The following is a 14,662-nucleotide window of genomic DNA, read 5'->3' as shown; positions in this document are numbered from 1 at the left end:
ACCAAAAGCCACGGTGCCAGAGCAGGCAGGTCTGGCATGGCTGACCATCAGTCTCAGCGACTCTATGCGCTGCCCGTTAGCCAGGAGGTGGTTGTATTTTCCTCCCATAATTGCTTGCTGCTTGGCCAGCAAGGGGGCCAAGTGTGTGCGGGATGGCTCCCAGGGGAAGGCTGTGTCCTGCACATCCTGTTGTCTCTTGGCAGGCACGGCTGCAGTGGCCTGAGGTGGCTGAACATCCTCTCTGGTCCCCACTGGGGCTGGCTGAGGGGGAGTGTGGGCTGGGAGCACCCTGCCTGCGCAGGGGATGGCAGACGTGCCCCTGATGGCCCCGTCCTCCTGCCCTGGGGCAGCTCTGCAGCCTCCCTGGGTGCCCAGCCTGCCTGGGCTCACACACCCTGCGAGCAAGAGAGGGAGGCTCAGTAGTGCCTCAGTTTCCCCAGTTGTTACCATTCTGCAGCCAGAGCCCCACAGGGCTCCCATGGCTGCCAGCATGGGCCTCTTTCCTGTGCCTGGCAGAGCTGCTCCTGCAGCAGATGTCTGTCTGTTCCTGGCCTCCCAGCAGCTCCCACTCTCCGCACTGTGATTTTCATCCTGGTTAAAATTAGCTCGTTTGGCATGGCCCTGCCAAGACAGGTGAGTTTAGGGCAGGGTGAGCCAGAACTCCTGGGGTCTCTGCCCATCAGGGTCCTGAAACATTTTTCCAAACAATTTACAAGGAAGCTGGAGAAGCAGAGGGTGCTTAAAAGCACACAGAAGCCTGCCAAGAGCTCAGATCGTGGCCAGGGAGTAACTTACTCTGCAGTGAATGCATCTGCTCACCAGTAGGCCAGTGTGGCTGAGCCTGCCACAGCCTTTCTGCGAGGCAAGACCGAGCCCTGTGCTGCCTGCTGCTCCACAGCTCCTAGTGCTTTGGGTGCTGCCTCCATCCCTGGGACAGTCAGGCTTGCTAACACCCTCCACCACAAGCAGCAGGAACTGAGGTGCTGAGGACACATGTGAGCAAGGATTAATTGTCCCTGTGCATGTTCCTGCCAGCCTAGGAAATCCCAGAACCTCCACTTTGGCCTGCTCAGGCCTTGGGGAGCTCCAGCTCTGGAGAAGCTCAGCATGAATCCCTTTGCTCCAGTAGAGAGAACTGCTGCTGCTCCTGACAGGAGAGGAAGCTGTGTGTACGGGCCCCCCAGCAAAGCAGCCACTGCTGCTCGCTGAACAGCTCAAAGTGACCTGATTTAGGTGTGGAGAGATGGCCACCAGTCCTGGGCCGTTGCCAGCAGGAGCTGCCCTCACTGCTTTGCCTGCTCCCAGGCCCAGAAGAGGCTGCAGCAGCAAATGCATCTCCAGGCAAGATGCAGACGTTGGCACTGGTGCCTTGCAAGCTGCACTCTGCTCCCTTGCACAGCCATATCCACGACCACTTCTCACTGTGGGTTACCAGCGCAGGGAGGGGGGGATGCCAGCCTTGGAAAGCCCACCCACTATGTCTCTGGGTGTAGATTAGTCTCCTGTGTGCCAGGCTTTTCCCGTGCAGCAGCCTGACTTCAGGGTATTCCACAGCACTGCCCTTCTGGGTGCAAGTACCCCTGAGCTTGCTGGTGGTATTGGCCACCCAGCTCTGACCCTTGGTGGGGAGTGATAGGCTTCCTCTGGGGCCTGGGTTGAGCAGAGAGGAGAGCCCATTCCCCTGAGAAAACTCTTCCCAAAAATGAAGCAGCAGGGAGCTTTTGATAAAGAAGACTTTAATCTACTTGGTATCTACTCCTTAGTGCAAAAAGTTAACTTAAGGCAAAGCTTTCTCTTTCCTTTTTTTTTTTTTTTTTTATATACAAACAGGCAGCAAACAAACAGGCTCTAAAACAATAAGCGTGACTGCTATAACAGGGGGAAAAAAAAAAAAAAAGGTTTGCAGAGAGAAACTGTAGTCCTGCAGAGGTATCCTTCCCCTCCTGTAACTCATGTAGGAAATGTTGCATCCCAAGATCTGTGAGCTGGTCCGAACCAAACACCACCACCTGCAGTCAGCAGCATGGCCACAGTCCCACTCCTGAGTGTGTCCAGAGGCGTAGCCAGGGAAGGGTCCAGCTTGTCCCAGGCGCTTGCAGAAGTCCTCCTGGAAGGAGAGAGCTGCTGGGGAACACAGCCTCTGGGGCTGCGCTCGCTGCTCTGGCAAGGGCTGGGCTGCTCCATTGCAAGTGTCACTGGCTGCAGCCACAGGAAAGGTGGCTGGAGGGAGCCAACATTGACGTGGGTGGCGTGCATCTGGGGAGGCACAGGGACAAGAGGCTGAGCAACAGGGCTTGGGCAAGGAGCTTTGCATCTCTGCAGAGTGAGGTGGAAGCAGCTCACTTGGCCCTTCTCACACCCGTTAGCACTCGGGAGCCCAGCTTGGCCCAGGGAGTCCCTCCAGCCCCCAGCGAATACAGGGGCAACCAGCCCCTGCGCTGCCTCCCAAAGCAAAGCCACTCTCCAGCCAGATAGTCTTGCCACAGTTCATGTTTACAGTACAAAGGCATCTCCCAGCATGGCCTGGCCTCTCTTCTGCCTCTGTTTTGGCTTAAATCACTAATCAAGAAGGAGAACAGAGAAGCAAGACCATGCCAGCCGTCCTCAGGCTCTTGGCTTGCAGTTCGTAAGTCAAGACTCTTTCCAGTCTGTCTGGCTCCAGCCAAAAACCGGCTGTGGTGCATGGCTGACCTCAAGCAAGCAGCTGGAAAAGGAAAAGCTTTTTAGCGTAAGCCCTCTTGCAGCCCAGCAATTTCTTGGAACAGTGCTGGTTGACCAAGCTGGGATTGGATGCCCTCATAAGGCTTCAGGGAACACTTCTAAACAAAACTAGCTGCATTTCTGACAGACACTAAGACAGAACAGCAGTGTAACCTTGCCCTAGTCAAAGATAGCCATGGTCCTGGTACTGCTCCATGCACGCAACTGCAGATCTGCAACACAGATATGCAGGACTCGTGCCTGGAGCTGGAATGTCTCAGTGGGCTCCCAGGAGCTTTGGGGGTGTCCCCTCTCTTCCCAAAGAGTTACTCCCTCCAGCCAGCCCAACCTGGGAAGCAGCAAGCAAGCACTAGTGTGAACCACTAGGTTCCATGGCATTCTGAGCCTGCAGAAAATGTGTATTATCTGGAAAGGATCCTCCAGCATTGGCTCAGGCGTGCGCTGCTGCTGCCAGGGCTGTGAGCACTGGCTGGCCAGCCACCCCTCCGGTTCCCCAAGCAGCACCACCACCCCTGCAGAAAGAGTAACTCCCCCTGGCCTCCCCATGCGAGTAACCTGATGTGTGCTTGCTAGTCTTGCATAGGTGATGTGTGGAAGCGGCAGCAACACTGCGTGCTGCAGTCAGCTGGCCTGCAGGGAGCCTGCATTCATTGTGGCTCCCTGTTGTCCTGGCAAGGGGAATAGGAAGCTCAGAAACCAAAGTCACAGGATGCTGAAGTATCCCAGAAAGCCTGCTCTTTTCCAGCTGAGAGCCATGCTCAGCCCTCTGGTAGCAAAGCCTAAAAATCTCAAGTGCGCTCATTGTTCTCCTAGGGCCTTGCAAAAGGGGCACACTGGGCCTTCTCCCAGGGAGGTTCCCCCACTTAAGATGGTGGGAGGGGGAAACAGAGGCCTGAATGCAGCCTGCCGGCTAGTTTTCTGATTAGACTTTGGGAAAAACCCTCCCTTGCCCTGCACCAGCCCCTGTGATTCCCAGGAGGGCACAACCTTCAGCCTTTCTATCAACTTTGGCTATGAGGGACGAGAACATCCTTCTGCACTCTGCTTTGGATCTCAGACTGCTGCAGGCTCGAGCCAACAGGCCCAGAAACTGCAAAAGTTGTCAACAACAACAACAACAAAAAAGGTAACTCTGCCTGCTGCAGAGATTGGTTAGTGTGCTGGCTAGCAAGAGCTACAATCTAGGTACGTTGCAACTGTGGCTAGCAGACACCCCCAATGGCCTTTTGCCCTTTCAGCACCACCCTTAGTTCTTTGGAAGCTGCTCAGGTCACCCGTGGGAAGTTCTGCTTCCCAGCAAAAGGCACACAGGGTGCCCTTGACCTCCTGGGAAAATGACACAAGCCACCCCCCACCTTGGGTTCACAAGTACACGTTGAGTGTCTGGAGGATCATCTGGCGGCACAGCGGGCAGTTGCGCTGGTAGATGGCCTGCCGCAGGAGGACTTCTGTGCACTCTTGACACAGGCACAGGTGCCTGCAGGGCAGAAGCAGGACTGTCTTGGTTTGGTCTTGACAGATGACGCATTTCTTATGTTCCTCTTGTTCTTTCAGGAGCATCCAGGGGTCGTTATCTGGGATACCCTCAGCATTCCCAGCTGCTGCATTCAGCTGCCGCTTCCTCGGAGCTTTCCCCCAGGAGGTGCTCGGTTCCTCCCTGGGTGGCTGGAGACGCTGTCCTGCCAGTGCACTTCGACTCGGAGGAGGATGCAGTTGTGGTACCTGCTCCATGTCCAGCTGGTCCTCATGCTCGGCTGGCAGATGGCCAACTCCTGCCAGCGCTGGCCTGCCAGGGGCTGCAGGTCTGGTGGCGAGCAGAGCTGCCCCTCGCTGGTTTCTTTCCCGGTTCATCGTTCTGCCTCCTCGGCTCCAGTCAGTCACATGCAAACTCCAGTCCACCAATCTGCGCCAGGCCTGAGAGGTCATGGCCATACCCAGGGTCAGGACTGCCACCTGATAGAGCCGCCACACATCCCGCTGCAGGCGGTGGTAGGAAGGCAGCGCGCTGAAGTAGCCCAGCATGTGGCCTGTCAGTGTCCACAGCAGCCCGGGGTTGAAGACAAAGGAGCTGACAAAAATAATGAGGAGGAGCAATCCCAGGCCATAAATATTGACGAAGAAGATGTTGATGAAGAGCTCAGCAGCGGAGGCCAGGAGCTTGAAGGCCAGCTGGCAGGGCGACCACAGCAGGATGGACACAGCAATGGCGCCGCTGGAGACGTGCGCGAGGAAAGCAGCCAGCAGGTCCGTGACCCTAAGGAAGGGGCCGGTGACAGAGTCCCACAGGGCCACGAGCAGGGTGAAGAGGTTCTGCGTGCCGATGAGGCACACGTTGACCAGGCTGTTGATGAGGTAGGCCAGCAGGCTGGTGCCGATGGCCAGGCCCTCGCAGAGCTGCCTGGCCAGGGCCTGCCCACAGCCCAGCAGCCCGCAGAGCCCGCGGTGCAGCAGCTCCCGGCTCCGCAGCATCAGGTGTGACAGCAAGTTCCCTGCCACCTTCAGCCCCTCCAGGCCGCAGCAGCAGCCGCGCAGCAGGCCGGCCAGTCCCTGCAGCGTGCCCAGCGCCAGGCCGCAGGCCGCCCGCGCCAGCCAGGCCAGCGCCAGCAGCAGCCCGTCCCAGCAGGCCAGAGCCCCGGCGGCGGCGGCCGTGGGGAGGCTGTAGGCCGCGGCGATCAGCCAGAGCAGCGCAGACACCAGCGAGGACACCAGGAAGAAGTTGACGTCCAGCACCAGGACCAGCAGGTCAAGGGCCAGCCGCAGGCCGCGGAACAGCGCGAACAGCAGGTCCATGGCGGTGCGGGGCCATCAGCCTCGGTCCGCCGGGGAACGGCCGCCGCCGGGCGCCGCCATCTTCGCTCGGGCTGCCGCGCGCCGCCGGGCCAATCGGCGGTGAGGGCCGCGCCTCTCCCCGCCGCCTATTGGTCGGTTCGCAGGACGCGGCGGGGGCACGGCACTGGGGGCGTGGTCGCTGACGGGCGGGGCGCCTCCGACTGGCTGCTGCCGCCATTGCGGGCCCCGCCCACTAACGCCCTTTTAAAGGGTCCGTAGCGCTCGTTTAATCGCGGCGCTGCCGCAGAGCCCGGGGCGGCTGCGGCACGAGAGCCCTCACCCTGGTTCCAAGCAGCGCGGGGGGCACCCGCCACGTCACCCACAGGGTCCCTGCGGCCACACGTGTGATGAGTTTGCGACAGCCTCAGCCCTGGCACGGGGAAGGCTTGTGCTGGCCAGCGGGGTCCCTGGGGTCGGGGTGCTTGGGACAGGGTCAGCCCGGGTGGCAGCGCTTACGCCCCACCGAGCAGTTTCCTGCGGGAGATCCTAGAATAAACTCATGGCCGCGGCCTGGCCCAAGGCCGCACAGCCCCAGCGCGGCTCCTGCTCTCCCTGCCGGCTCCTGGTGGGGTGTGGGGCCGGCGGCGTCCGGCCTCCGCTCCGCTGTGCCCCAGGAGATGCTCCAGCTCTGCCGCCCTGACGCTGATGACAGGCTCAGGAAGACCCGGCCCTGGAGCCCAAGGCAGGGGAGAGCGAGTGGAGCCGATGACCCATGGGAAAGACATCTGCGGGTCCGGGAGGGGCTGAGGAGGGAAGCGCTGCACCCGCAGGCAGCAAGGGAGGAGCTCCGAGGGAGCAGGGTGCTGGGGTTCCCCCCCTGCAGCCACCTACCCCTGCCCCTGCATGACCCCCTGCCCCAGAACAGGCTGAGCCAGGGCGGGGGGCGCATCCTGGCACACTCCACCTGGGCTGGTGCTGCCTGGGGCCACCCGGCGCTCGAGCCGCAGCCCTGGCTGGGCTGCCAGGATGGCAGATCCGTGTCGGGGGGGTGTCTGTCCTGCCTGGGGTCTGTCCTGCCGGCTGGCTCCCCGCCGTCCCCGTCCCATCCCTGCCTGGCCTGCTTTGGCCATGGGCTCCCTCGCAGCAGCTGCCTGGATCCCCTGGTGATGTGTGTGCTCCGGTGCCCACGTGATAGAGCCAGGATGCTTTCAGCATTTATGGTAATGTTTGGATTTCTTGTTGCTTTATCAAACAGGAGAAGGAAAAAAAGAGCCGAGCCAAGGGCTGGGCGTGCTCCACTCCTTCCCTGCCTCCAGCCACGCACCTGCCTCCCCTTCCCACTGCTGGCGCCTGCCCAGGCCCCTGCCCTTCCTGGGGCTCTGTGCTCCCGCTGGAGAGGTGCAGGGGCTGCAGGGTTTAGAGGTCGTGGATCCGTAGCAGGGCTTCTCTGTCGTTGCTCCGTGCTCCGGAGGGCAGAGGGAAGCCTGTGCCTTCTCTCTCCTGCCATAGTGTCCAACTCTGCAGCATCCAGACCTGCTGGAGAGAGGTGCAGGGCTCAGGCACCCCGGCATGGGGCAAGGAGGGGTACCAGGGGCTGGGAGCAGCGGGGGAATCTGATCAGGTTGGAACACTGATTTGACTGGAGCAGAGTAGAGCGGGGCTCCCAGCGGAGGGGCTGCAAGGCTGGGGTGCAGGGGTGGAAGATGCCTTCCCGGGGCCCTGCAGAAGGGACAGAGGTCCCTGCCAGGGTGCCTGGGAGCTGGGCTGTGGCCAGGACCCCTCCTTGTAAGGAGGGTCCCCGCAGCTGTCCCTGCACTTGCTGGAGGTCTGGGCACAATGCCACTGCACTCCCAGCTGTGCCAGTGGCAGCTGCCAGCAGCCGGACAGCGTGGGCCCTGCTTGTGAGCCCCCTCTTCTCATCAGCTTCTCGGTGCTCATTTGTCACAGGGTAGACAGGGCTCTGCTGTAAACAGGACTGCACTGGTGTTAACTGGAGCCACCACAGCCCAACCTGGGGGTGCAGGAGCCCAGGGATGTATGTGCACCCCTGCCTGCCCAAGACCCACTGCTGGCCAAGGGCCATGCAGCGCACTGACTGCGCTGGCACCGAGCCCAGCCGCGGGGCTGCTGCTGCATCACGCCTCTGAGCTGCCTTCCCGCTCGCTGCTGAGCTCACCACAGCAGGGCAGCTGCCCCGCATTTCGGGAAAAACAGAGCAGCCAGAGCAAGCCAGATATAGGTCTGTCTCTGCCCTTACAGCTGCTGTGTCCTTGCAGCTTTGAGCTGGAAACAGAGGGAGCAAACCTGGGGCTGGGTGTCACGATGCGTAAGGAGCTCTCCGGAGCCCAGCATGCTTGGGGATGGGGGGATCAGTACCCTGTGCTCTGGGGTCCAGGCTGTGCGGAGCCTGGGACCAGGCTAGCAGCGCTGGGGCTGCCTTGCATCGTACCCTGGGCACGTCCCAGAAGACTGGCTGGGAAACAGGCTGTGGGTGGCAACGGAATGGGAAAAACGAGGCAGACAAAGGGCTGGCAGCACAGCCTGCAGCCACAGAGTTCGGAGACGGTACTGGGGACCACCATGGCTCCCTCCAGGCCTGCCTCCGCAGATGGACATGCAGCTTCCCCAGCTCCAGCAGCTTCCCCTGCTTCCCTAGGCCCCTGCTTCGTGGGCATGTCCTGCCCTGCCACTGCCCTGAGGCAGGAAGGGTGTTTCTGAGATGTGGGTCTTGCTGGCATCACGCCAGTGCTCCCAGCTGGCCGGGCAACTGGAACCATCCCCAGGGTGCCCTTGCCTCACCTCCGGCTGTGCGGCAGTGCCAGCACCTGGGAGAAGCCAGCCAGCATGCTCCTCCTGGGTGCTGCCAGCAGCCTTACCTCGGGTCTCCTCAAGATGCCCTTGCCAAGGGCTGGGCAGATGCCTCAGCACGGCGGCAGGCGCCTGCAGCCCCGCGCTCGCAGGCCAGGCTGGAACAATAGCTCGTTCCGCTGCATCCGCTCCAGGGAAGTCCCCTGTCCCCACTCGGGCTCAGCTCCAGGATGGTGTGTCTCGCTCTTCCTCTGGCCTTCGGCTAGCCTTGGAGGTGCAGCTGATGGTATCCCCCACCGTGCACATCCCTGCTGGCGGGGAACAACAGCCAGCATCCGTTCCACGTGCCGCATGGCTAAGGCTGCTGGGCAGAGCCCATGGGAAGGCTTGGGAGCTGGAGGGTGCCCATCCCGTCCATGTCCCCAGCAGTGGGCACCTTCCACGGGTGGAAGAGTGGGAGCACGAGGACTGCCCGCTGTGGTTCTGGAGGGCTGTGTGGCTCCCCACGAAGGGAGCTGGGATATCTCTCTCCTCCTGGAGCCTGGCCAGACAGCCCTGGGAAAAGCAAGTCTTCTTCCATGGGAAAGTCCTGTAAGGAGAAATCCCTGCTCGGCCCGGCCAGCCCCACCGTCCCCGTGGGCCCTGGTGCTCCGGCGTGTTCCCAACGCTGTGGGGCCAAGCAGGGTGCATGGCCAGTGGTGTGGGGAGGTGGCATGGGGACTGTGCCCTGCTTGCTGCCTTCTCCCAGGCAGCCCTGGTCTGCCCTTGCCCCTACTCCGTGTGCCCGTGCAGCAGTGGGGAGCCTTCCCCAGAGCCCTCCAAAGAGATCCCCCACAGCCCATGGGTGCCAGAGGAGACCCCCAAAGCTGGGGCTGGCCTCACCACCTGCCTGGGGCTGATCTCTCATTGAGCTTTCTTGCAGTGGCTCCAAATGAGCCGTCCTGGGGGAGCCCCAAGCCCTGCAGACAAAGCCAGGACAAAGACTTCAGGAGGTGATGCTGGCCCCCCCCCCCCCCCCCCCCCCCCGTGCTGGCTTCTCCTCCCTCCCCTGGCAGGGGGAGCATGCTGCTCAGCCACACCGCAGTGAGCTGGGGAAGCTGGGTGACCTGGAGCGCAGGGCAGGGACGTCCCTCCGGGGAGCCATGGCACGAGAGTTGTGGCGTTAGCAGGGGTGACGAACGAGCGCGGCCAGGACCCCCGGCTGCCCCGCTCTCGGCCCCACAGCCCCTGCTGTGAGGTTGCCACGCAGGCGCTGGCGGCAGCTGCTCCTGCGGGGTGTCCCACTGCCGGACCCCCAGTGTCCGGGCACATAATCCGCCCCATTGTGTGGGCAAGTGCCCGGCCCCGGCCCATCTGGCGCCAGGACAATGGGGCCTTTTTCCAGCCGGCACTGGGGGGAGATGGACTCGGAAGTCTTCCGAAGGCAAAGGCCAGTTTATAAATAGCTGTCCCCAGGCTCTCAGCTTCCCCCCGTTGCCCCCTCAGCCCCCATGCCACCCAGCCCAAGCCCCAAAGCCTGCCCCTCGCCCCAGGGCAGCAGAGCACTGGGGCTGCGAGAGGACCCCGGGCCACGTACGTGCCCAGCCCAGCCGCACGCGTGCGAGCGAGAGGGCAGTACGTGGCTATTCGCACACCGTCCCAGGGGTGCACCTGCTGCAGGCCGTGAGGAGCCTGTACCCCTGGGATGTCAAGTGACAGGCCAGCCCTGGGCAGAGGGCTCCTTTCCCCTGCGCCTTGGCAGTGGCCGTGAGCTGGCTAAGGTTTCCCCAGGAGTGCCCGCTCCCCCAGCTCCAGCTGTCCTTGTCCATCCGCCCCACACACAGCGAGGGTCGGGCCCCCAGCGTAGGACACAAGGGGGGGGCTGCACCGCTCCACAGCCTTCCTCGCCACCACTGCGCTGCTTGCTGTGGGACACAACCAAGCCCGTGTTGCTTGCGTGCCCTCAAGCCACCCCTGGCAGGGGAGCTGGAACCCTGGGGGGCTCCCAGGTCTGTCCTCTGACATTGCCGGGGCGGAGGCTGGGGGCTGTGCTTTGGGTGGCATGGGGCTGGGTGACCCTCGCCAGCTTGGGTCTTCTCTGGGGCTTTGTCACTGCTCTGCATCAGCCGAGCCCTTGGCTTTAAGGAGAGCCCTTGGCTGTCTCTGCACAGCTGCTCCAGAAGATTGTGGTGCTCCGGCGTAGAAATCCAGATGTCACCTTCCTTCCCCCCTTCCGCTCACGTCCTTCCTTCCTCCCCCCGCCCAGCCCCTCGCCCGACTCCCAGCCCCTCCTGAACAAAGGCTCGGTAGCCATGGTTAATAATCCCCACATAAAGGCCCTGCAGAAGAGGAGAGGAAGGAGAGGGGAGACACAAAGAAGCTGCTGGGAGCCCAGCCGAGGAAGGCGGGGGTGGAAGAAGGCGTTTTCCTGAGCTGTAGGACAGGGGTGTTAAAGCTGGCTCCCAGAGATGGAGGAGGCGGCGTGTAGGTACCCCGAGGCAGCTTCGCCCTCATGGCACATCTGATACCCCGTCCCTCACATCTCCTGCCCATGGGGAACGGGGAGCAGGAGGTCGGAGAGCCCCGGCGGGTGCCTGTGCGTACCCCACGCCGCAAGGCCTTGCGTGAACCCCCAAGCTCCCCAAAATGCAGCTCCAGCGGGAGGGCACCCCCGGGGATTTCTGCCCAGGGGCGGTGAGCCCCAGCGCTGCCGTGGCGGGGAAGCGGTGGGCCGATCCCGGGCGGTGTGGGAAAGCGCGGCGCTGGCCTGCGTCCCATCCCTTCCCTGGGGAGCGGGGCCCCTCGGCCCTGGCGGTGCTGTGTGAAGGGGTGCAGGCCTGGGCAGCCACGGCAGCCGCTTCCGCCCGCCACGCCTGCCCTCCACCCTGCCGCCACGCAGGCCAGCGCCCGCCGACAGCTCATCGCCCACCGCCGCGGGCTGGGGGCTCCCTGGGCACCCCACAGACTCCTCCCAAGCCACCCGCGCTGCCCTGGGCCCCATCGCCAGGTTGGGGGCTGCAGGAGCCGGGGAAGGCGCAGGGCCCCCGTCCCCACCTGGGGCGTGCTGAGCAGCGTGCCGGGGCACGCACGGCAAGGGAGCCGAGTGCTGCCTGCCGGCACAGCCTGCTCTAGGGCCAGCTCCCTCTGGCAGCTCGGCAGGACCCAGCTAAGCCCCGTGGGTCTCGCTGGGAGGGCAGGGAAAGGCGGAAGGGGCTGAGGTGTGCTCTGGGATGCAGCCTGTGCTCAGCCCCAGGCCCTGTGCCTGGCTCTGCACGCTGGCCATCGCTCCCCTCCAGCTGCAGAGAGCCAGGCTCAGCAGGAGCCGGAGGAGAAAGGCAAATGCAATTATGCACTTCCAGATTGTTCCTGCAACCTGCGATGCTCAGATAACGCCAGGGTTATCAGCCCTGCCCTGGGCAGGCTGCACCCGTGTGCTGCCCTGTGGTTTCCCGCAGAGAGGAGCCGGAGCGGCTGCCTGGCGGCTCCCAGGGACGGAGCTGCCTGCCCAGGCACGGGCTTTTACCCGAGAGGTGACAGGAGGTTTAAGGAGAGCACTGGGAGCCGTGGGGGCCCAGACACCCTGTGAGAAACTATGGACTAGGGTATTGTTTATTAAGATTTATGTTAAGCTCAATGTAAAGTTTAGGCAACAAAATATATGAAAACGCTTATGCAAACAGCTACCAGACACTGCTTGTGAAAGATAAGATAACCGCCAGATGTTCAGGAACCGACAGAAACAAGACAGACAACCCCACATAAGGATATATGAGTGAAGGGTCAAAACCTCCACTACTTCATGAACACGGGTAAAGATGTATAAAAAGGGACTGTTTGAACTGCTCAGGGCGGCAGTTGGTGGAGCGCAGACTCCCCTGCCGTCCAGCGCTGTTTTTGCTCATATTCTACTTGCTATAATTAATAAAATTTTAATTGGATTATGATCCGTTGTGGTCTCAATTTATAACACACCCCTATTTCCCCAGCTGGCAGAGAGCAAGAGCTGCTCCGTGCCTCCACTGGGGCCGGACCTGCGAGCTCCGACCTTCCCACCCCGGCGGTGCGCGTGGGACCGCGACACGGGAGCCTCATCCACACTGTTTGTTTGCACAGCAGCAAATGGGGGCCAAAGCCAAATCCGTTAGGCAAGCAAATAAATAAGAAGGCGTGAGATAAGGCAGCGGAGAGGGAAGATGAAGGTGGCCAGCCTGCTGCGCTCCCCACGCAGAGACTCCGAGCCCACCGGGTGCCACACACAGCGCAGCAGGGTGATTTCACGCCAGCCGTGAGAGCAGTGGGGCCTTGCTTTCAAATCCTGCCCATCTTCCCCAGAACCATCAGTTTGGTAGGGGGGAAAAAAAAAAAAAAAAGATTTCTTCAAAGTTAAATGGTCTGAAAAGCAGAAGCCCAACCAACTGGAGGCATGGCTATTGCAGTAGCAGCAGGAGGCTGTTTTGGGGGAAGGGGGGGTGGGGAAAGGCATGTTCCCTGTCACAGAGGTTGGCCAGCCTGTTTTCTCCAGGGAGGGGCACTGCCCTTTCTAATTGCTGGGAATTTTCTACAGAGGTTTTTATTAGCAACATTTTGCTTTATTTTAAACACAGAATAAAAGTTAGCACCAGAACTAAATGCATCAGCAGTGTGTCATCTGGGTTGTCTCGCTTGTTTGTTTGACTTGGTCGATGCTTTCCGACAGGACAGCAGGACCTCTCAGGTCCCCTTCCCTCCCAAGGTGGCATTTGTGGGGCTTAAATCACAGTATTTTATGCGAAGTGGAACATCGCTTTCCCTCATCCAAGGGGAGCAGAGCCTGAGGCTCCTCTGGTGCTGCATCCTTCCCTTTGGAGGGAAGATGTGAGCCTTTTCTCAGGGGTCCCTGAGCCCTGGGCACCGCTCAGGGGGTGACTGTTCCCACAGTGGAGAGGGAGCTGTAAGAGCATCCCCTCAGTGCAGCCGGGGGGGCGAGAGCAGCCTGCCAGCAGCCTGCGCGCGATGGCACAGCTCCCTTGCACTTGTTCCTCCCATCGAAGGCACTGCCTGGGAGGAGGCCCCCTCTCCACACCAGCGATGCAAGGGCTCTGAGCCTTATCACTGCCCAGCGTTGCCATTTTAAGCATCTAATCTCGTGGGGAAAAAATTTAATCATTTCCGATGAATCATCAAGTCTATTTGGCTGGGAAAGTGTTGGGGGGGGGGGGCTGCCCAGGCATGCAGATGAGACAGGAGGAGGGCATGGCAAGGGCCACTGCATGGCACTGGTGCGGGAGTGGGGCTGGGGGCCAGCACAGGGTTGTCAGGGGGCTGGTGGGGCTGGCAGTATGAGAGGGGCTTGGGGATACCCGGCGGGAACGCTGTGGCCCCAGGGAACCCGCAGCCCGGCCGCGGAGTGGCTCAGGGTGGTCGGAGAGATGCAGCTCATGCTGCAGGAAAAGCAAGTGGAAGAGACAAGATGTGCAAAGGTTCGGAGCTCCCGGGTTGAGAGCCGGAGGAGAGCGCTCTCGCTGCTCCTGGGAGATGCTGGGGCAGCCCTGGACCTGCCTGCATGCGGGGTGAACTCAACTCAGCCAGCTGCGGGGGTCCTGTGTGAATGGGGAGCAAAATGGGAGGTAGAGAAGGGGCTTTGAAGGAGAAGAAACCCCCGGTGCTTCATCCTCAAGCACCCTGGCTCTGGCTGACCTGGGGGAAACTGAGGCACAGAGCCAGGCTGCAATGGGGCGGGGGCAGTGGATCTGGGGGGGCTGCTTGGCAGGCCAGGGGCAACCCGCAGCACCTGGGGAGGGCTGTTGTGCTCCCCCGGAGCTGTGCAGGAGCCTGTCAGGGGGCTGCCGGAGGGGCCGGGCTGTGCTGGGCGATTACCCCCGGATAATAGCAGCCTTGTGCAGGCCTGGGAGCCCCTCCGCCCCCGGCTCGGCCCCCGGCCAGGCGTGCTGCCCCGGCCACCGCAGCTAACGGCCTTTCCACAGCCGCCCTGTTCGACAGCTGCGCGGGGGCTCGGGTGGCCATGGAGCCGTGTCCTGGGGCCCTGCCTTGGGGACAGGGACGGGGGGGGGCATCGCGCCAGGGAGGCTGAGACCCTGCGGACCCCTGGTGACCTGCCTGGGATGGCACCGCCCTCGCATCCCCGCTGCTCCCCAAGGGCCCCACTGTCCCCAGGTGTCTCTCAGAGGCAATGACAAAGGGTTTGGCCCGCCGAGGCCGCCGGTGGGGGTCCGAGGGCAGCCCCGAAAGTGTGGCTGGGGTCTTGGGGGGGGGGGGGCGGGGGTAGCTCTGCCCCGGGGCACCGCCAGCCACATCCACCGGTGCCTGCAAGTCGCGGGGCCCGGCAGCCCCCAAGCCCTCCCCCTCCGCGGGGTCTGCGGGGGCTTCCCACCCGCAGCGCCCGGCA

The 14,662-nt window shown here is 62.2% G+C and overlaps 1 protein-coding gene across 4 annotated transcripts; it reads right to left on the bottom strand.

Annotated features, from left to right (window-relative positions):
* Positions 1-1,719: 1,719 nt before the first annotated feature.
* On the bottom strand, positions 1,720-9,298 carry RNF26 (ring finger protein 26). 4 transcript variants are annotated; one of them, XM_080366431.1, is made up of 2 exons: positions 4,077-9,298; positions 1,720-2,704 (listed from the first exon to the last, which is right to left on the bottom strand). In XM_080366431.1, exon 1 carries the CDS (start codon positions 5,509-5,511, stop codon positions 4,084-4,086), a length of 1,428 nt encoding a protein of 475 aa, XP_080222557.1. In that variant the 5' UTR covers positions 5,512-9,298; the 3' UTR covers positions 1,720-2,704; positions 4,077-4,083. The 4 variants fall into 4 exon arrangements, with proteins under 4 accessions (XP_080222557.1, XP_080222558.1, XP_080222559.1 ...); XM_080366432.1 differs by having other exon boundaries at positions 1,720-2,256; XM_080366433.1 differs by having other exon boundaries at positions 1,720-2,107.
* Between the last annotated feature and the right edge of the window lie 5,364 nt (positions 9,299-14,662).

Source organism: Falco punctatus (genome assembly GCF_963210335.1).
Source record: "Falco punctatus genome assembly, chromosome: 16".
Taxonomy (NCBI): Eukaryota; Metazoa; Chordata; class Aves; order Falconiformes; family Falconidae; genus Falco; species Falco punctatus.
Note: the sequence above shows the minus strand (reverse complement) of the source record. Positions and strands in the feature narration are given on the sequence as shown.

Excerpts from the sequence above, each read along its gene's own strand:
- RNF26 (XM_080366431.1), bottom strand. The coding sequence starts at position 5,511 with ATGGACCTGCTGTTCGCGCTGTTCCGCGGCCTGCGGCTGGCCCTTGAC.